At 34.7% G+C, this 22380-nt stretch overlaps 1 protein-coding gene across 11 annotated transcripts in view; it reads left to right on the forward strand.

Moving 5' to 3' along the window:
* ncam1b (neural cell adhesion molecule 1b) overlaps nucleotides 1-22380 on the forward strand; it is a 106759-nt gene that overhangs the window by 75521 nt on the left and 8858 nt on the right. For 8 of the 11 annotated variants that reach the window (XM_051863114.1, XM_051863110.1, XM_051863118.1 and 5 more), the window contains 2 exons: nucleotides 10411-10535; nucleotides 10653-10833. In XM_051863114.1, the coding sequence (XP_051719074.1) occupies nucleotides 10411-10535; nucleotides 10653-10833 (306 nt within the window). Of the gene's footprint in view, nucleotides 1-10410; nucleotides 10536-10652; nucleotides 10834-18517; nucleotides 20812-22380 lie in introns of those variants that run through there. The other 3 variants (XM_051863121.1, XM_051863119.1, XM_051863120.1) reach the window with 1 other exon arrangement.

A 22380-nucleotide genomic window follows, 5' to 3' on the forward strand; every position in this document is an offset into this window, starting at 1 on the left:
GGCGTCTCTACGTTTTGAAGGACAACCTTTTCTAGGCGATACCTGGGTGGTTTAATATATTTGCCTTTTTGACAACCAAAAAAACATTTTCCAGTTTTCTATCCATTGTTTTGCATTGTATGCAGGTTATGTATTATTCATCATTAAGAGAAACCTGGTGGTTATTTAATAATTATTTATAGGTAGAAGCTTATGGATGTACTATAAATGTAAGTTAAGAACTTCTTCAGAACATAAGAATATTAACAAAAAAAAATGACATTAAAAATAGTCATTATGACTTTCAATGGATAGAAATAAAGATCACAGAGGACTAAAAATAATGTAAGGTTTGTAATTCAGTGCATTGAGAACATTGGTTAAGGGTTGTGACGCATTTGCCAGTCACTGTGAATAATATATGCTTGGCAATTTTACTGCTGCTAAGCATGTTCATACTGAATATATATATATATATATATATATATATATATATATATATATATATATATATATATATATATATACTGGTCACGCCTTACATAAATTATTTCTTATACCAATAATTGATTGAGAAATCCATCTGGTAAAAACAGAACATCTTGTTCTCACACAGGAGATAAAATTCTGCAAACATTTCACAAAACATCGATAAAAATCAATCATAACACCGCACACTACAGGAATATTCCTGTGATTTATGTTGATATTCTCATCACGATTACACCCCACACACATCTACCCTCTTACTCCTCCTGGTGGTTGTTTGTGTGATCAGCAGGATGTTTTGAACTTTCAGAGATGCCATTACCACATAATACACTAAACACATTGTACACTGGGATTTATTTCCTGTCAGTACATGAAACAAAACCCATTTAGTGCGAAATATACAGGATGTAGTCCAGAGAGTAATGAATCTAATTCAGGTAAAGTATGAGTGATGAGAAAGTATTTCTGTCTGATCTTGTTACCGGCTTCTTACCCTTTGACATTTTCAGACTTCTCTTTTTTTCATCCTGTCATTTTATGTGATTTTTCCCCTTTTTTGTTTCCCATTTGTATGTTTTTTTTTTTTTTTTTTCTTTTCTTTTCTTTTTCTTTTTTCCCACGGGATCCTTTAGGTTATTCTTACACAAGTAAGTGTTTCATCTACCCCTGTGATCATCATATTCATTTTTATACATTTTCACATTTTATTACAACCCGAATTCCGGAAAAGTTGGGACTTTTTTAAATTTGAATAAAATGAAAACTAAAAGAATTTCAAATCACTTGAGCCAATATTTTATTCACAATAGAACATAGATAACATAAATGTTTAAAATGAGAAATTTTACAATTTTATGCACAAAATGAGCTAATTTCAAATTTGATGCCTGCTACAGTTCTCAAAAAAGTTGGCATGGGAGCAACAAATGGCTGAAAAAGCAAGAAATTTTGAAAAGATTTAGCTGGGAGAACATCTAGCAACTAATGAAGTTAATTGATATCAGGTCTGTAACATGATTATCTATAAAAGAGAGGCAGAGTCTCTCAGAAGTAAAGATGGGCAAAGCTGTGAAAGAGTGCTTAAAAAGATTGTGGAATACTTTAAAAACAATGTTCCTCAACGTCAAATTGCAAAGGCTTTGCAAATCTCATCATCTGCAGTGCGTAACATCATCAAAAGATTCAAAGAAACTGGAGAAATCTCTGTGCGTAAGGGACAAGGACGAAGAACTTTATTGGATGCCCGTGGTCTTCGGGCCCTCAATCACTGCATCACTCATTGGCATGATTGTGTCAATGACATTACTAAATGGGCCCAGGAGTACTTTCAGAAACCACTGTCAGTAAACACAATCCGCCGTGCCATCTGCAGATGCCAACTAAAGCTCTATCATGCAAAAAGGAAGCCATATGTGAACATGATCCAGAAGCACCGTTGTGTCCTGTGGGCTCATTTAAAATGGACTGTTTCAAAGTGGAAAAGTGTTCTATGATCAGACGAGTCCAAATTTGACATTCTTGTTGGAAATCACGGACGCCGTGTCCTCCGGGCTAAAGAGGAGGGAGACCTTCCAGCGAGTTATCAGTGTTCAGTTCAAAAGCCAGCATCTCTAGGGGTATGGGGTGCATAAGTGCATACGGTATGGGCAGCTTGCATGTTTTGGAAGGCACTATGAATGCTGAAAGGTATATAAAGGTTTTACATTTAATGAAAAATACGTCAAAGACAACCACGGACTCTTCAGCAGCTGGAAATCTATATCAGGCAAGAATGGGACCAAATTTCTACACCAAAACTCCAGAAACCCATAACCTCAATGCCCAGACATCTTCAAACTGTTTTGAAAAGAAGAGGAGATGCTACACCATGGTAAACATGCCCCCGTCTCAACTATTTTGAGACCTGTAGCAGTCATCAAATTTGAAATGAGCTCATTTTGTGTATAAAATTGTAAAATTTCTCAGTTTAAACATTTATGTTATCTATGTTCTATTGTGAATAAAATATTAGCTCAGGTGATTTGAAAGTCTTTTAGTTTTCATTTTATTCAAATTTAAAAAATGTCCCAACTTTTCTGGGTTGTACATTATTTCTAGTGGTTGTAGCATTTAAAGACCCCATGAAATCAAAATGAGAGTTGAGTGGCTTCAAGTCCATGTCTAGGATGAGGGCATTTGTATGTTATTGTACTTGTAAAAGTTGAGCAAATTAACACACATACATTTTTGTCCAGTCAAATGCTCTTTAGAATGAGAATGTCTTTTAATACTACCTAGTTAGCAGTAGCAAATATCAAACCAACATGGCTGTGACATAAACTAAAGGCTACTTACTGTTTCACTAGGATGTACATCAACACATTAAAGAAAACTGGACTCGTCATATGTTCTCATGGGGTCTTTAAGTTAATATACTAGTTGTTTCTTCAGTTACAGTTATCAAACTAAATCAAAGTGAACATTTTCTTTTTTCATATGCTCCCTAGATGGGATTTTTCATTTTCATTCTGAGGACACAGGTTTGTTATGCAGCTATATGATGGTTTTCATTATTATTGTATTATATTAAAACAGAAACCAAAAAGATCCTTCTGTATGTAATATAAGAGTTATATTACATGATTCTGTGGTTTTGTGACTGCAGATAAGCCTCCACTTGTCTTTATCTCTAGGCAACGCACAGTAAATCCAATTAGTAGTACATATGAAGTATTTAAAGTTTATCAGCTTTGAATATTTCTTTAGAGATTGAGATGCAGTGTTATGTGCTTACTGTATCACATGCTTTGTCCAAAAACTAGTGCATGATCCCTATTATATGAATACTTAAGTGTTTCCTCTGTTTTTCATTGAGAAATATGATTTGACAACTTTTTACTATTGTTTGTTTACTTTGCTAAAGCAAGCATCACTATCACAGTTGTTTATATAGGATTTGAACAAACCTGTAACGCTAAAGTATTAAACTTAGATGCCTAACTTATCCCGTACTGTTTTTGCTGAGCACATGAACAATACATCAAATCATGTGGCAAAAACAGTGTTATTACTTTAATAAGCAATAAGAGCTTTTTTTCACTTGGCGGATGATAAAACAGGCGGTTACAGAGGTCCCATAAGAGTTTAACCTTATCCCTCTGGTGCTCTTTACGTGCCGGTCAAAAATTACCCTTTTTTTTTTTTTCTTCAATGAAATTAATGTACTATATTTTAGTTCAGTAATGTTTATATTTAATATTTTGTATTTTAGGGGGACTTTTATGGTACTAAATTATATTTATGCAGTAGTTATAATCCATTTATTCACTTTTTGAGCGTAGACCTGAAAATGACATTTCCAACTTAAAGGTCCAGTGTGTAATATTTAGGGAGAATCTATTGACAGAAATGCAATATAATATACACAACTATGTTTTCAGTAGTGTATAAAGACCTTACATAATGAACCATTATGTTTTTATTACCTTAGAATGAGCCACTTCTATCTACATACACCGCGGGTCCCCTTACATCGAATTCGCCATTTTGCGCCGCCATGTTTCTACAGTAGCCCTAAATGGACAAACTGCTCTACAGAGCACATTTGCTTGACTGGCTACTCTCTTCTGTCTCAGACGACAACATCTTTGTCCTGTGTCGTCCACCGTAGATTCTTTTATGTGCTTTGAAAGGGAGGGTGAGCTGTGGACTGAGCCGTTGGTTGCAATTCGCAACCTCACCTCTAGATGCCGCTAAAATTTACACACTGCACCTTTAAACTGTCGTAAATCTTGGATGCTTGGTCTCTTTTTAAAGATGACACTTGACAGATTATTGCTGAAGTGAAAAAGTTTTTAAAAAAAAAAAAAAGTTATAGAATTTTATGTTTATTGTTATGGAAAAATGTGCAAAAATGCTATTTTTAATTTTTATATGAAATATATATTTTATATATATAAAACTGCAAGAAAATCAAAGCCATAAATCTAAACAGAAGTTGTGTTCCAAATTTGAGGTTGATATCTCAAAAAATTTGCTTTCAGTAAGATTTTGTTTGGGCGCAGTACCAAAAGATTCCACTAGATGAAATTCATTTCCCATTCATTTCCAATTTTAGTACACATTTTACTTTTTATTTATTTATTTATTTATTTTTTTTTTACTTTTTTGAATAAAAGCACAAAACGTTAAATTTTTCGGTCAAAATGACAGCACCAGAGCATTAAGAAAGGGACCCAAGCCATATCTAGAGAACAGAATGTCATATAGACTTGGGGGTGGGCCCTTTTTGATTTGAGCAACCATCTAGAACAACCACTTAGCAACACCTTAGCAACCACCAAGAACATAGCAACACTCTAAGAACCAATAGAAACAATATAGCAGCCACATAGCAAATGTTGCAAGTTTTGTATAAGTGCATACCACTCACATTTTCTTTAGAATATGTAAAAAATAAAGTTTTAGCTTTTCAGTTGTTTAAAATCAGACCATATGCTCAGTCTCTCAGAGGAAATCCTGCTCAGTGTGTTTCTGCTTCTGTGCTTAATGTTGTGATCTTTGTGATTAAAACCATTTTTGATTTGCTTGGTTTTATGTTTCTCTGCAGTTTGTTCTAACCCTGACTTGATCTTTTTTCACATAATTACATTTGTGTCTGTATTTTTTGTATCTTTCATGCAACCTCTTCCAATTTCCTTTCAACCAATCATGTGCGTGCATATGATGTGACTGTGTCATGTGGCTTGCATGGTGCTGGTGATGTCATCCACACTGATGAGCAGAAGGTAAACACACGGGCCCAGCTTCATCCTCTCATGTATAGGATTATCCCTCACTCACATCAGGATCACTGCATTCATCCCTAACCAGCCATTATAACTCTCTACTGTCACATTTCTAGAATTAAATCCCCTCAGACAGGTCATGAAAATTCATCCATTCCCAATTTTTAACGGAGACTGTTACCCTTGAGCAACCACTGCGCTCTGACTGCACAAATTATCTTCCGTGTTGAATATGGAATCAAAAAAAAAAAAAAGAAAAAAAGTTGATGTCGTGTCCTGCCAACCATGGAAATGACATCAAAAGCTCTGGAGCTGAAAAACATTTCCCCAGAGCGATCGCTGGGTATGACGATCTCGCTCTTTTATGTTCAGTCTAAACATTTTGACAAGCAGCGGGTTTACAGACGCTCGCTACACTGACGTCCTTTCATCTTGTGCTGCTTTGGATATGCTGATACCAGAGTACAATTATATCCAAATTAGGAAAACCCTTAAAAATGCTACAGTAGATGCTGCAAGTGGTTGATCTCAATGGTTTATTTATTCTCCAGTTTCAAGCATGTTTCAGTAACTTTCACAGTACCGCATTTCCTTTCAACATACCTTTTGAACCTTTTACAGGGCTCCTCCCCTCCTCTCCAAACTATGTCCTTTGATGTTCCGGTTGTTTTTACCTGCATGTAAATTTCATGATGACTCGGTACAGAAAAATATTGCGACTTTCTTTTCATTGCACAGTTGCTTACTTTGCGTACACACCTTGATTATTTAAATTGGTTTTACAAAGTTTCCATGATTGGAGTATGTTTAGGCTGCATTTAGCTTGTCTTTTTATGAGTAAAAGAGTCATTTAACAGTTTATTTAACAGTTGTACCACTTTGCATCTTATTCACAATCCATATGCAGTCCATTTTAACCAAATGATACCTGCACAAGTAGTGCCATGCATATTTAAATTAAAGTAGTTCACCTATAAATGAAAATACTGTCATTAATTATTCACCCCCATAAGACTTATGTTCATCTTTAGAACACAAATATAGATATTTTTAATATGCTCATATCATTCTTCACCATCCATTGAAAATCCTTGTGACGAAAATTCTCAAGCTTCAAAAAGTTTGTTGTAAAAGTAATCCATATGAATTGAGCAGTTTACTCTAAGTTGATCTAAGTTAAGACATTGCACTATATGATGAGTGGCTTTAATTTAGGCTTTTATTCACATATAAACATTAACACTCATACATAGAGCACATCAAATATGGTAAACAGAAGCTCAACCATGCTTGCTTGACGCTCAAGAACAAAACTGATTGATTGGTTCTCTCGCATCAAGCAAGCACGTTTGATCCTAAAATGATGAACAAAAGTCTTACGGTTTTGGAATGACATGAGGGTGAGTAAATGATGACGGAATTTTTATTTTTGGTTGAACTTTTAGCCTTTATTATGTAATTGTTATTATTTTCAGCACAACATGCATTCTTTCTATGTGAATTACGGTCATGATGGATTGTCGGTTCAAATTAAATTGACAATGCCTTTTAAATCCAATTTGATTCCTGAATTTGGATTGAGATAGTGAACAGGATGCAGAATTTCAATTTGAATTCTAATATAAGAAATTAAAATGCATTTCAAAGAATGTAACATAGCAATAATTTTTGCTAAAAATGTAAAGTGCATCAAGACAAATTTTGATTGTTGTAAAAAAAAAAAAAAAGTATTTAAAAAGTTTTTAAAGGTTTTTAGGACTTGAAAACCGAGAAGTTTATTTTTATTTTGATTTAGTTTGTGTTTCATCATATTTAATGTAGACCAGCATAGAAGAACATTTCCTTTCCTAGAATACATTATCTGTGTTGAATTTCTTTAAATTGCATCAGATCATATATACTTAATGCTGAATAGCACGTTCCAGTTCTTTAAATAACAGCTTTTAAATTGCACTTTTGTAGTATTTTAAACCTGTTATCCAACTAGAAAATATCCAAGAAAGCTGACGTGGCGTTAAAACACCAACCAGTCAACCATCTTTGAATTTCAATTCCTGTCATTCTAATTCAGCTTCCTGTGGGTGTGGCCAATTCAGTTCAAATTCAAACATTTTAAATTCTGAATTTTGCTCAATTCTGCAACCTACACTGTAAAAAAAAAAAAAAAAAAAAAAAAAAATTGTTGGTTTAACTTAAAGTAAGTTACCTGGTTGCCTTAAAATTTTGAGTTCATTGAAATTTGAGTTAATACAATGAAGGCGATTGGTTTAATCAACAGACTCAAAATATTATGTTATCTGAACTACATTAATTATTGAAGTTGATTTGACAAAAGAAAAAATGTTGATAAATCATGAAAATAAGTGTAGTACTTAGAACCAAATTGGGTTTTTTTGGGCGTGTTTGCGCATTACCAAATTTGCATAATGCCTTTAGCAAATCATGTGCTAAAACAATGTGGACAGCATGTGCAAATAAATGGAGCAATTAATTCTTGGAGAATTCCCCCAAGAATATCTAGTTACCATTAAGAGTTAATTTGCAAACGTGTAAAACTTTTATTTTTAGTCTCATTTAATTTACTGCTGTTTGCTCTCTTGTGTATGAGATAACTTCATTTACTGTATCCTGCAGGGACAGATGGCTAAGGAGGATGGAATTAATCATGCAGTGCTGAACTTTCATTATTAAAGAGATGAGCGTTTATTGATGACCCTTTAAACTGTCAGTCGAGTAGAATATCTGCTTGTTAATTGAGCTGATTGTTTGGGATTGTAATTCCTCACACCAGCTAGTGGTGCTTCTACCATTTTATGTGTGCACTTTTATAACCTCGTAACACATTAAGATTAATTACTGCATTTTTATCACATCTCATGTGCAGTTATTGTGGTGTTTTGTAGCAGATCTAAAGAGAATTAGATGTGTATTGTACTTCTCTAAGAAATTGTATCCTTCTTTGTTGGATAAGTGAAGCAACTGATGTATTGATGACATTATTTCACTACAGCATATAGACAAAATTAAGTGTTAATGATTTATATCAGGCTGAACAAGTAGTCCAAACAAAATGAAAGAAAAAAGAGCTGAAAAGTTAGGTTGTGTGAATGAAAGTGTCTCTCTCGTACAGGCTAATAGCTAATTACTTCCTTAATGAGAGTAAAATGCCTTCATTTTTCAATCCACCGTGAACACGCGTAGCTTCTGCCTGCAATGTTGTTACGTGTCACTCTGCGGCGTCAAACTAATGTAGTGAATCAAACGAGCATTCGCTGGTCATTAAAATGAAATGGATCATGATGGCCCGTGAAGGAGAGGCCTCAGTGAACAGCGCCATTGAAATATTCCCAATTCACAGTGCGCTCATACACATGAATGCTCTATAGGGATGTTCACAGTTCACCATGACCTCCAAATATCAGCCTACTCATCTAAGGAGGCCCAGTCAAGCAGCATGTGTCATATTATTCTATTACTTGCCTATATGGAATCATTGGTGTGTAGGAGGCTAAGAATTATGGGAGTTAGAAAATTGCCACCTTTTAATACACATAATTAGTGGTGGCTTTTCATTGGTCAGAATTGATATCTACAGACCTGGGTGGCCAATAGCTGGTATAATGCTGATGTATGCATAGTACAGTTTAAAGCTGCTTCATGTCAGTTTTTCAGTGTTGGCCCCATTTGTCAACTTCTGGCTCAAACTGAATGGCATGAGTTTGGAGTTGCGCTGCAACCATTTTGATGATTAATCTGTTGATAATTTAACTAATTAGATGGAAAATAGCTGAATTTTATTTTCAGCATTTATTTATAATATTATTGCATTAATGTTATTATGAGTTATTTGTAATTTGGGTTGACTACCTGATTATTTGAACTACAACATATGGAGGACTCTTTGAGAAACCTAATTATTTATTTTGGTGTTGTTGCTGGCAGGGAAATTACGCATTGCCGCTTCACTAACAGCAAAAGAGATGTACAAAGAAATTATTAAAATGAAACAATTGAAATGAAATTATTTTACACTATGTACTATAGGAAAATGTTTTTTTTTTTTTTTTCAAACTGTTTTCAGTGGGTCCGCCACGTTTTTTAAACGGTAAGAGCGTAACGAGGCGCTGAGCGTCTTTTTCACGCTCAAGCACTGAGCGCTCAACGTTTTTTACCGGTCGCCTCGAGTTGAAGAATGTTCAACTTTGAGTAAGACAATGTATTCATCACTGTCACTTTTTAGCCAGCCGTCCAATCAGAGTGGAGGAGGGGCGGGACAAATACAACACCAACCAACTGTCACAACATTCTTGCTATACAATGACATCAACAAGCAGAGAATGGAACAAAATGGATGAAAAATTAATATTGCTGGACTTTGTACATACATAGCAAGTACTCTACATTGTGTCGACATTTTAGGTCTGAAACAAATTATCTGCGAAATCAGTTACAAGTAGCAGTGCCGCGGGTATTCCGTATCAAAGCAACAAAGCATTTCAACTGAAAAAAATGCTGCGCTGCCGAAGCGCTCACAGCTAGGCGTTTTCAGCAGAGCACCTAGTGTTTTCAGCTGGCTAAAAACGCTTTGGTGGAAACATGGCCTAAATGCTGATTTTACTTCCTTGTTCAGAACTTTCCTCCTTTTCCACATCTTCTTTATTAAAGGGATAATTCATGCAAAAATCTAAATTCTGTCATATGTTATTTACTCAACCTCATGTTGTTCCAAACCCATAAGACTTTTTTACAAATATATTTTTATTGAAACCTGAATCCCTCCATTTGAAGTCCATTCCACCAACACTTTGATGCTTTAATAAGTTCATAAAGACATTGTAAAAGCAATCGATTGGTTTATTCCAAGTATTCTGAAGAGACACAATCGCTTTATATTACGAACAGATTTAATTTAGGATTTTATTCACATATAAACATTGATTAACACCCATAGATAGAGCACATCAAATATGGTAAACACAAGCTTGCTTGATGCACAGATGATTTGGTGGATGATTTTGGTTTCAAAGATGAAAGAAAGTCTTATTGGTTTGGAATGACATGAGGGTGAGTAAATGATGATGATGATGATGAAGTATTTTTATTTTTAGGTGAACTATCCCTTTAAGTTATGGTGCTTTTTTCTCACATCATTGTCACTGGTTTGTTGTTGTAGGAGAACCCAGCCCTCCTATACTCGAAGGAACTCTACATCCCAAAGGCAATTCTCTCAAAGTGAAATGGATCAAACAAGATGATGGAGGGTCACCAATCACCCATTATTTGGTCAGATACAAAGCTGTGAGTGTCCAAACAAAAAAATATGTATATTTAATATTTTCCTTCCTCTTTTTTTTTTTTTTTTTTTTTTTTTTTGCAACTTTTGTGACCATTTCATGGCTGCTTTTTGGTACACAGAGGGAAGATCCTGACTGGAAACCTGAGATCCGTCTGCCCAGTGTGAGCGAGTACATAATGCTGACCGGTCTGGAATGGGACACTGAGTATGACGTGTTTGTGGTGGCAGAGAACCAGCAGGGCAAGTCCAAGCCCGGCACCCTGACCTTCAGAACCTCATCGGAGCCCGCAGCTACCACAGGTAACCACCATTCCTCCCTCCCTCCGCCTCTCCTTTCATCCCTCCTTCTCTGTGTTCACCCTCACCGCCAATCTCAAGCACACTGATTTTAACAGCTGACTCAGAGCTGTAATGACACCAAACATGCGAATGCAGTCTGGGCCATCACTTACACTGCATGATAAACAGTGAGTCATGCTACATGGCAGATCACGAATCACACGGACAAAACATTTGGCTTGTTCATATGGGATTCTTAATGCCATATTTCTATAACATAAGATTGTGTGAGACGCCGATACCAATCTTCAAGCTGGCCATTTAAGCTGTTTTAAATTTAGCCAAGTGGGGAGACAGAGGGGCAATTTTGATCACAAACAAGTAGAGAGTTCTGTTTCTGCCTGACAAAAAGTGTCATTTGTTTTACTTTGTGAATTTTTTTTTTAAAGTTATGTTCATTTTTATTTTATTTTTTTTAAAAAGACATAATACTGTGTAACACTTTATTCTGATGGTCCACTTTAGATATTCTACTAACTATAAGTAACTTCGCAACTACATGTCAACTAACTCTAATTAGACTATTAGTAGACTGTCTGGTTAATATCTGCTAACACTTTATTTTGATGCTCCTCCAACAGACATTCTACTGACTATAAGTAACTTTGCAACTACATGTCAACTTATTAACCCTAACCTAACAGTCTACTAAGTCTAACTGTAAAGTTACTTATAATTAGTATAATAAATAAAGTGGACCGGATGGATGGATGGATGGATGGATGGATGGATGGATGGATGGATGGATGGATGGATGGATGGATAGATAGATAGATAGATAGATAGATAGATAGATATCTATGGATATTTTATTTATTTATTTATTATTATATATATATAAATGTTGTGTTTTTGGATGTCCAATATTTAATAATAATAATAATAATAATAATAAATTTAAGTTTATATATAATAATCTATAAAATATCCATCCATCCATCCATCCATCCATCCATCCAGACAGACAAATAGACAGATAGATACATTTTTATTTATGTATTTATTATTATTATTATTATTATTATTATTATTTATATAATGGACATCCAAAACACACAACATAATTATATATATATATATATATATAATTATGTTGTGTGTTTTCGATGTCCATTATATAAATAATAATAATAATAATAATAATAATAATTATAAATACTAGATGGATGGATGGATGGATGGATAGTATTTATATTTTGATAGTATTTATATAGTATTTATTATTAATAATAATAATAATAATATTATTATTATTATTATTATTATTATTATTATTAAATAATGGACATCCAAAAAAAAAACACAAAGAAAAACAATCACTTATTTTTCTAATATGGCCAGTAACCGATATTGTACCAATATGTTCCCTATTTTAATCTAATCATTTTGCGTTTTCAAATAAATCAGCATTTATTATTAAATCTTCACTTCACTTCACTTCACAATCTTCACTTTGCAAAACAAGCTTTTGTTTCACTAACATTGAATTACAGAGACAAAATCAACAGACCCATTGCATTCACATGCAGGTACACTCTGAGTCACTGTCTATTTAATGTTATTGACTTGGCCTCCATCCACCTGTGACCAGGCTAACCCTCAGCATTAGCAGCAGGGCAGTAGTCCCTTTCCCCCTGCCTCATGGAGAATCACTTCCTGTTTATGAACCCTAGTGTGTTGCGGCTGTTTAGCAGAGAGGGTTGCGGTCTGGTCAGGCGTGCCAGGGCCACAGCTGGGGTTCACTGCTTCACTTGTAATGTAACAAGCATCTGGTGCTTTTTAATGCAGAGAGACTTTGTCTGTCCCTCGTTGTCTCTCTCCCTCATTAACACTCTGAGACGGCCCTCTGGACGTAGGAGGGCTGAATCGCCGCTCTCTTTGGCATACTAGGCTGCGAATGGCCCACATCCAAAGGCTGTTTGTCTCACTCACACCTCCGAGTACAGAAGCGCACTCCTCGCAGCATGCTAATGAGACCATATCACCTCCCAACTAGAACTTTACTAAAGTTGCTGGCATTAACATGTTTCAAGTGTTTTTATTTTTTACTGTGATAACTCACGTTAAAGCCGAGAACAGCTTGGATGTTGGCGTTATAGAAGTCTACAACATGTTGCAGTGATTTAATGTAGTCGTTAGCCACTAGTTCATATATTTTTATTTATTTTTTGAGTAAAATTAAAGTACATACTTGCTTGAAATAACCATTTCAGCAACTTGTATGCAAGTTTTTTTGTTTGTTTAATCATATTTGGCATTTCATAACTTCTTAACTGAATATTTTATAAGAACTCATGCATTATTCTGCTATTTGTTAATGAACTGCGTTCATCTTGGAGCTATAATGCTAGTACAGGCATATTTCACAACTGCTCCAATTACAATGGAGATTTGTTTAATGTGGGCCCACTTTGCACAACCTTCACAACGAATCTGTTCCCTGCTTATGGAAAACTTGTGGGAAATAATTCATTGCAGTACAGACTTTTTGTCCCTGTCTGCCATACTAATAGTTTCTGCGTGACATTTTTGGCCACAGTGGGTCTTTTTCAGCCCAGACATATTCAAATAATATCCTTTTACCTATTTAGGGGGCAGTCTTGGCCTAATGGTCAGAGAGTCAAACTGGAAACCCGAAGGTTGTGGGTTTGATTCTCAATACTGGCAGGAAATGACTGCGGTGCCCTTGAGCAAGGCACCTAACCCCCAGTCGCTCCCTGGCACCACAGCAAAAATGGCTGCCCACTGCTCTGGATGTGTTCAGGTTTTGTAGTGTGTGTGTGTTCACTACTCACTACTCCTAATGTGTGTGCACTAACTTGGATGGGTTAAATGCAGAGGACAAATTCTGAGTATGGGTTACCTTACTTGGACTTCACATGTCACTTTCACTTCACTTTCACTTTTTAACAGTTAATAATGATATAAAATGTAATTGTTAATTTACAAATCACAGTCAAAAAAAAAAAAAACTATCACAAGTCTTTTGTCTCTAATTGTATAAATATAAATTAAATTGCTTTTCTTTAGCTGCACAATTCTGCAACATTTATAAATGCAAAATTTAAATTTAAAATATATATACATAATATTAGGGCTGTCAAGCGATTAAAGTTTTTAATCGAATTACACAATCTAGCGATTAATTAATCGTAAATTAACCAGACTTCAAATTTTGGCTAAAAAAATTACCCCCAAAAGATCATTTAAAGTCAGGGTTGCCAGGTTTTCACAACAAAACCCGCACAATTGCTTCTCAAAATTAGCCCAATTCGGGGGGTAAAATCCGTGTTTTTGTTGGGGGTTTTGGTGAAATTCGCATTCCAGGGGATAAATATCATGTTATTTGGGGTCGCTTCAACCCACGGACATGAAAAACAACTAGTGGCAACAGTGTGAAAGTAGCCTTGGCAACACTGTTTAAAATCATTATTGTGTTAAATGAGAAAAGCATCAAATAACATTACAAAAAGCAGCTTTACAAAGAAATCTATATATGTTTTTTGATTCAACAAAATTTATTACACAAACTTTTAGGCTTTATGAGGGTGACAAACTTTTTTTGGGGTGAACTATACCTTTAAATGGGTTTTTTTATTAATATGAAAATATAAAAAGATTTTTTTTTAATGAAATGATATAAGCAACTAAAACTGCCAGTAGGTGACAGTAAATGTCTTAATGAGTAAGTCATTGAGTCATTCATTCATTCGATTCGTTCAAACAACTGATTCATTCAGAAATGAAGTAAATGGTTCTCTTAGTGAATGGGCCATTGAATCATTTGTTCACACGATTGATTCGCTCAAAACGTGTATTGCTCAGAGACACACGACAGTTCTGCTCTGGCTTTACAGGTAATATTTTTGTTGGCAAAACTGAGCAAAAACAGACAATATTGTGCCTAAAATATAAAAAAATATTAAATCATTTATTGAACTGTTGTATAAAATCAGTATCATATTTGCACTTGTGCTATTCGGGACAAAAACAGCACTCGTGTGATATTGCGCTTGTTACTCGTGTGATATTGCTTAACTATATCATATCATATATAAATATAAGACACACTCATATGGGGCATTTTTACCCTGATATCTTGAATTTAAGGGCCATTCTTGGTGCATTCTATAGACTCCATCATGCAGTGGGTTGTTGCCCTGCATCATATTCGTCATCAATCAACTGTATGAAATGTAAGGAAATGTAATGAAATGTAATGTAAATGAACTACGTAGGTCTGGTGCAGGGTGGGGCGGGGCGAGTGTGTTAAATGCGTTAATTTTAACGCGTTATTTTTTCACATCGACAGCCCTAATATATATTATATAATATAATATTACATGTATTTTAAAATATATGTGTGTATATATATATATATATATATATATATATATATATAATATTACATGTATTTTAAAATATATGTATATATATTTGCAATGTTGCAAATGTTCTCTAGTCACAGATGTATGAGCTCAGGTCCGGAATGTTCTGTTGCCTTGCTGTTGTGGGCATTCAGCTATTCCAGATTTTTCTTGTGTACTTTGAAGAAAAACTACACAGTACTGACATCTTCATTAACTGCTTACTCAGTCAGTAGAGCATTGTTTGTTTAATGCAGCACCTTGCAGTCTTCGAGGGCTTTTTCAGACCATTTTTGTGGTTAAAAAGTCATACAGTGAGGTAAATGCATTCTCTAATTAGTTTAAAATATAATGAATAGCTTGCTCCTTGCTACTCACTGTGTGGGCTGTGTGGTACACTGTGTTTTAGGGACTACATTATAAAGTTAAGTGCTAATTCTGCATAATCTTCAGTATTTTTCTGTTATTATCCTCGTTATGGTGCAATAAACAACTCCTACTATCCCATCAAAACCATTTGCTGGGCTTTTGCATGCCTTGTTTTGTTAACTGGGTCATCCTCAGGACATGGTGCCATTTATACAAAAACATTTTAGGAATTTAGGAATTTTGTGTATTTATTTAATTTCTTTTTTTAATGTTGTTTTATTTTATTGTATTTTGTATTGATCATAATTTCCTTTGAAGTTACTTCTGAACTACTTTTGAGAAATCATATTTTCCCACCTCGGGCCCAAAGTACTAAGGCCGTAACTGCCATACACAGGGTACCACCATAGATAGTAGAAATTAAAATATATTCTAAACGTTTTGGGGTTGTAATCACTGAAAATAATTCTGCTTAATTCTTTTTGTGTTCCGTGAAAAAAAGTCATAGAGGTTTCAGTGGCATTAATAGATGATTGTATAGTTTTAATTTTTTAATTTTAATTTAGAGTGCCCTTATTATTCTTTTTCAGATATTATCTTTCATGCAGTGTTAATGTAAAAAGGTCTGCAAAGTAATAAATTATTGTCTTCCAAAAGAAAGAACCAATTTTGAACTGCCTGAAATGAGTCATTAGTAATTCCAGTCTCACTTCTTCCATGAACCTACATAGGTTTGTAACAAATAAGCATAATGCCAGCCTTTGGTCTTCATTAGCTATGTTTCCATCCAAAGTTACGAATTTAACTTATGCGAAAAATTAATATCGGAATAGCGGAATATCGTATAAAACATGTGCGAATAAAAAAGCATTTCCATCCAGTGAGTCGAAGAGAACAAAATTATCACTTCCTGATTAACTGGCCTTAAATATCACTAAGAAAAGTAGGAGAAACCACTGTACATAATAATTTTCATATATAAGAAATTACTTGCGTCTCAGAGCACGCAGACGAAATGCAATAAACGTGTTATCTTGCTTTCGGATGCAGATGCCTGCTGTATGGGAACGCAGTTATGTAAGACTTTGCTCAGGCATTTAAGAACAACCAAAACAGCATTTCAGATGCTGTGCAAAAAGATCGGTCCGCTGGTTAGTCCAGTTATGTCGTCCCATCGTGCAAAGTCACATGATTTTTTTTGATGCGCATCAAGGACTTTATTCGGTAAATGTGTTTCCATTGTAGTTCATGTGCATGCTTTCTTATCGGCTAAAAAAATGTATCCAACTCAAACGAGCACATACATTTTTTTATGCGCGTTTTTATTAGATTTTATGTGCATCCTGGCGTTTCCATTCAGCAGTTTTTTTTTATGTGATATCCCAAAATGCGCATAAAAATAGGTGGATGGAAACATAGCTATTGGCTGCCATCTACTTTTACCCACCCTCAAACTCTAGTTGTAGCTGAGGCCTGGAAGAGTTTGGTTTGTGTTGTCGAAATTTCAAGAAGATGCTGTCTTGTGTTTTTAACACACAATGTAAGCGGTAGACCAATCACAACAGACTGGGCCATCTGACCAATCAGAGCAGAGCAGGCTCTCGGAAAGGAGGGGTTTAGAAAGACCGGAACACAATCTGAGTTATATTAAAAAATATCCTTGCTCTTCCAAGCTTTATAATGGTAGTGAATGGCGCTCCTTATTTTGAAGTCCAAAAAAGTGCATCCATCCATCATAAAATTTATCCATACGGCTCTTCTGAAGCAAAGAAAAAAAATTCCATGTTTAAAACTTTATAAACTAAAATAACTAACTTCCTGCAGATGGCCTACGCAAGTCGACTTATGCCAAAAGAGTAACTTCTGACGCAATGTATGACATAGGAGTAGCATAAGCTTAGACGCCTCTCGCGGTTAAAACAAACAGGGCTGGGCAACAAACTCAAGCTCCTCTTCTCTTATATCGAAACCCTCCGGTATTTCCCTTTAAAAAATTCTCATTTTAGACTTTAATTTGTAACCGGTGTTTTGTTTTGCTCTATTCTTCCACGTTCGTCAATGCGTCACGTCAGAAGTTACTCTTTTGACGTTCAAAGTTTATGCATTCAAAGTTGCGTTGCAAAGCTAGTTAGTTTAGTTTATAAACATTTAAATATATGTATTTTTCTTAAAAAAAACCCATCACTTCACTTCAGAAGGCCTTTATTAGCCCCCTGGAGCCGTGTGGATATCTTTTATGATGGATGGATGCACGTTTTTGGACTTAAAATCAGGAGCACCATTCACTACGATTATAAAGCTTGGAAGAGCCATGATATTTTAATAATTAATAATATAACTCTGATTTTGTTCGTCTGAATGAAGATAGTCATATACACCTAGGATTGCTTGAGGGTGAGTAAATCATGGTATAATTTTCATTTTCAGGTGAACTATTCATTTAACCCTTTTGTAGGAGACCTCCAAAACAAAATTGGGAACCTTTAAAATAGCATAATAGGGGCACTTGAATCTCGACAGTAGTAAGTTAGGAATGCACATGGCAGCCGTACTGAGAATGACCCAACTATTGTCACACATATTCTCTTTCTCCCTCAGCTTATGCTTTCATTCATTTTCCTTTTTATCCCCACCTTATTTTTTCATTTTGAAACTTTGTTTCTGTGTTTGACTTATTTTTCTGCCTCTTGTTTTTCTCTTTCTCTCTCTCTCTCTTTCTTCCCATTTCCCTTTTACCTTGTTTCTCTGTTGTCCTGTCGTTGTTCCTGGGCTTGGATATGGACGGATCATCACATGCACTCATAACGCAAACGTCCTGGTGCCAATACTCTTCCTCCTTTCCTTTGTTGTGGTTATTGTGTTAATGTGTGTTCTGCCTGTGATCTTGTGTGCGTCTTTATATTTTGTAGTCACTCTGAGTGGTTCTTCAGTGTCCTGCACTCTAGTGTCCCTCCTGCTCTCTCCGTTATTGCTGCTTTTGCTTTGATAGAGTCGAAGAAATGTCTTCTCCTCATGTTGAGGATCCTCTGCATGATTTGTTTCTGTATCTCTCTAATGTGCTGGGAACACTGAGCCTCGTAGACAAAGTAACTCCGATTACAACTAAAGAAAATACATTTATTTCCGTTTTAGATGACCAAATGCTTAAAAATGACTGCTTTTTAGTTTTTGTCAATAAAAAAAGTAAAAAAAAAAAAAATATCGTATCCAGTCTATAGACATTTGCACTGTATTATGTAAGTAAAGATACAGTGTGTCATTTCAGTGGCACCAGAAGGAATTGACTAGACACTAAGCCTCGCCTTAAAACAGTGCTTATTAATCATACCTTAGCAATTTTTTTCAGATAAGTTTTAGATTTTTCTAATGCAAGGTTATGGAGGATCTGTTTTCGTGTAGTTTTAAATGCTATTTATTAATAACCTAGAGGGCGGAGCTTTGTCAGCTGCAAAAACAGTGAAGAAATAATGAAACAGAAGGCCATAGAAGTGATAATAAGTTGTTAGAGACAGAATAATAATAATGATGTATGGCCTCTGTGGGCTTCTATATGTTTGGAAACAACACTTACTTTTTCAGTTCCATATAGTGCTGCTAATGATGCAGAAATGACATATCACCTTAAAGAATGAGAGAAACACCAAGTTAAAAGCAGAGAGAAAATATGTTTTGTCTGTCTGATATTCAATAGACTTCTTTTGCTCTGCGGATGTTTGAACTAAAACTGTACCAGTCCTTTGGGAACAAACTTTGTAACAAAACTTTCAGATGTTATTTTATTACTTAAAAGACTTTTTGAGGCTTCTACATGAATTACTTACTGTAATATTTTGGGAAAAAAGCAATGGGTCTCATTCACTAAGCATGCGTACATACAAATTTGTATGTGAAATCTGTGTATGAATGTTTTCATGAACAAATGATGATTCACCAAAAACTTTCATACTAAAATTTAATCTTAATGTAGAAAAAATATAGAAACAACTGAAACCACACATACACAAAAATTGTGCGGCCTTATAATCGTGTTAAAAAGTTATATTTCATCTTATCATGACTATATTATATTATAAAATTATATTTTAAATTAATAAATACAATTTAATTTAATCTTAAATATGTTTCAGCATATACTGTACAATGAAAGAGTAAGAAAAGCTGTGCTTTAGCTTCAGCTGCAAGGTTTCTCTAAATAACAATTACTCCAGATATAATTAGCAGATATATGCATATTTACTGCTGGCTAATCAGAGGTCTGTAATCTGGGTCGGTATTAAATGTGTTTATTGTGTTTGAACTGGTTTTGAGAATGGCACACTTGGCATTGCTCGAGGATCTGGCGATAGCGCGTCTGCAGAGACCGACAAAAGGCTGTAAAGGAAAAGTTGCGCGGAAAGCCCTTATATGGAGATGTTTTGGGCGTGTTTTATGCAAATGTCTAACCTTGTGTTTATATAGAATACTCCAAATTCACTAACATTAGAACGAGGTTAAGAACAAATTCATGTGCAATACGCACGTGTTGTTAGTTATGTGGAGATATTTCGTGGGAAGTTCTCTTGTGTGTACAAATATGAAATAATCCACGCAATTATTAGTGAATGAGACCTAGTGTATTTTAGTCATCACTGGGGCTATTGTTCACATGTGGCATTATTAAATTCAGTTTTTTATGTAATGTTGTAGTGTCTTTTTCTGATATCTTTAAAAGTTTGGGGTCGGTGAGATTTTTAATGTTTTTAAAACATTAACATTAAAGTCTCTTATTTTCACCAAGACTGCATTTGTTTGATTAAAAAGAGTAAAAACAGTAATATTGTGAAATTATTGCAATTTGAAAGAACTGTTTTCTATTTATATCTATTTTAAAATGTAATTTATTCCTGTAATGTCAAAATTGAGTTTTCAGCATCATTACTCCGGTCTTCATTGTCACATGATCCTTCAGAAATCATTCTAATAGTCTGATTTTCTGCCCAAGAACCATTTCTAATTATTATCAATGTGAAAAACAGTTGTGCTGCTTAATATTTTTGTAAAAACTGAGATACATTTTTTCAGGTTTCTTTGATGAAAAGAAAGTTCAAAAGAAAAGCACTTATTTAAAATAGAAGTTTTTTGTAACATTATAAATGTCTTTACTGTCACTTTTGATCAATTTAATGCGTCTATGCTGAATAAAAGTATTTCTTTAAAAAAATAATCTTACTGGTCTCAACTCTTTAAACAATAGTGTATATGTAATTTGAAATTATACACTAAGATTTTAATCTGTCATAAATAGTGTTTATGTTGTGCCAGTTGTCATCATATCATCATCTTAACTGTCACTGGTGTTTGTTGGTAAGTATTATTTTTATACTACTGGTGGTCAAACAAAAGCATAACTGTTGCAAAAATGTAGGCAAAGATTCTGTCATCATTTACTCATGCTCATGTTGTTCCAAATGTGACTTGCTTTCTTCTGTGGAACACGGGTAAATGTTTAACTAAAGGGTTAGTTCACCCAAAAATGAAAATTCTGTCATTAATTACTCACCCTCATGTCGTTCCACACCCGTAAGACCTTCGTTCATCTTCAGAACGCAAATTAAGATATTTTTGATGAAATACGAGAGTTCTCTGACTCCTCCATAGACATAAATTTAATTACCACTGTCAAGGTCCAGAAAGGTACTAAAGACATTGTTAAAACAGTTGACATGACTGCAGTGGTTCAACCTTAATGTTATGAAGCGACGAGAATTCTTTGTGCGCAAAGACAAAACAAAAATAACAACTTTATTCAACAGTTTCTTCTCTTCCGTGTCAGTCTCCTACGCTGTTTACGTTTAGCCCATCCAGGTTCTCCATTAGAACGGTGGTGTGGTGAGAAATCGAGTCCCCCCCAGGAATCGTGTCTCCTTTAGGACCCCGAGTGATCCCATTGGTTCAACAGGCTTTTAATGGGTAACATTTTTAGCGCCTCCATTATAATTCCTGCAAAATCACGTTATGATTTATATAGATTAATTACATGGTTCATATTACATGGTTGTATAACAGTTGTTGTATATAAGTTATAGGTTGTGAAATCAAGCATTTCTCATTCTTACTGGTTTTTTTTAGTTACCTTATGTACTTGCATAGCATACATCTACCTGATTAGCCTGCTAGCTTAGCTTATATTATATTATGTATGTTTTTTGCTTCCAATATCTGTTTCCAGTTTGTTTTATTATGCAATACATAGGCATTCATTTTATATTTCAAGCATGTTGTTTGAGCATTTAAAGGATTATTTCACTTTGAAATGAAAATTAGCCCAAGCTTTACTCACCCTCAAGCCATCCTAGGTGTATATGACTTTCTTCTTTCTGATGAACAAAATCAAAACAAAATATTAATAAATATCCTGACACATCTGAGCTTTATAATGGCAGTGATAGGGAGCAATGAGTATGAGCTGAAGAAAATGCTTCCATCCACATCCATCCATCATAAATATGTGCTCCACATGGCTCCGGGGGGTTAATAAAGGCTTTAGACTTTAGGCGGTCTGGCTTGTATAATATGGATATTTTTTAAACAAATGCATCGATTCACTTCAGAAGGCCTTTATTAACCCCCCAGAGCCGTGTGGAGCACATATTTATGATGGATGGATGTGGATGGAAGCATTTTCTTCAGCTTATACTCATTAATCCCTATCACTGCCATTATAAAGCTCGGATGCGTCAGGATATTTATTAATATTTCTGCGATTATGTTCATCAGAAAGAAGAAAGTCATA

Source organism: Ctenopharyngodon idella, chromosome 15 (assembly GCF_019924925.1).
Source record: "Ctenopharyngodon idella isolate HZGC_01 chromosome 15, HZGC01, whole genome shotgun sequence".
Classification (NCBI taxonomy): Eukaryota; Metazoa; Chordata; class Actinopteri; order Cypriniformes; family Xenocyprididae; genus Ctenopharyngodon; species Ctenopharyngodon idella.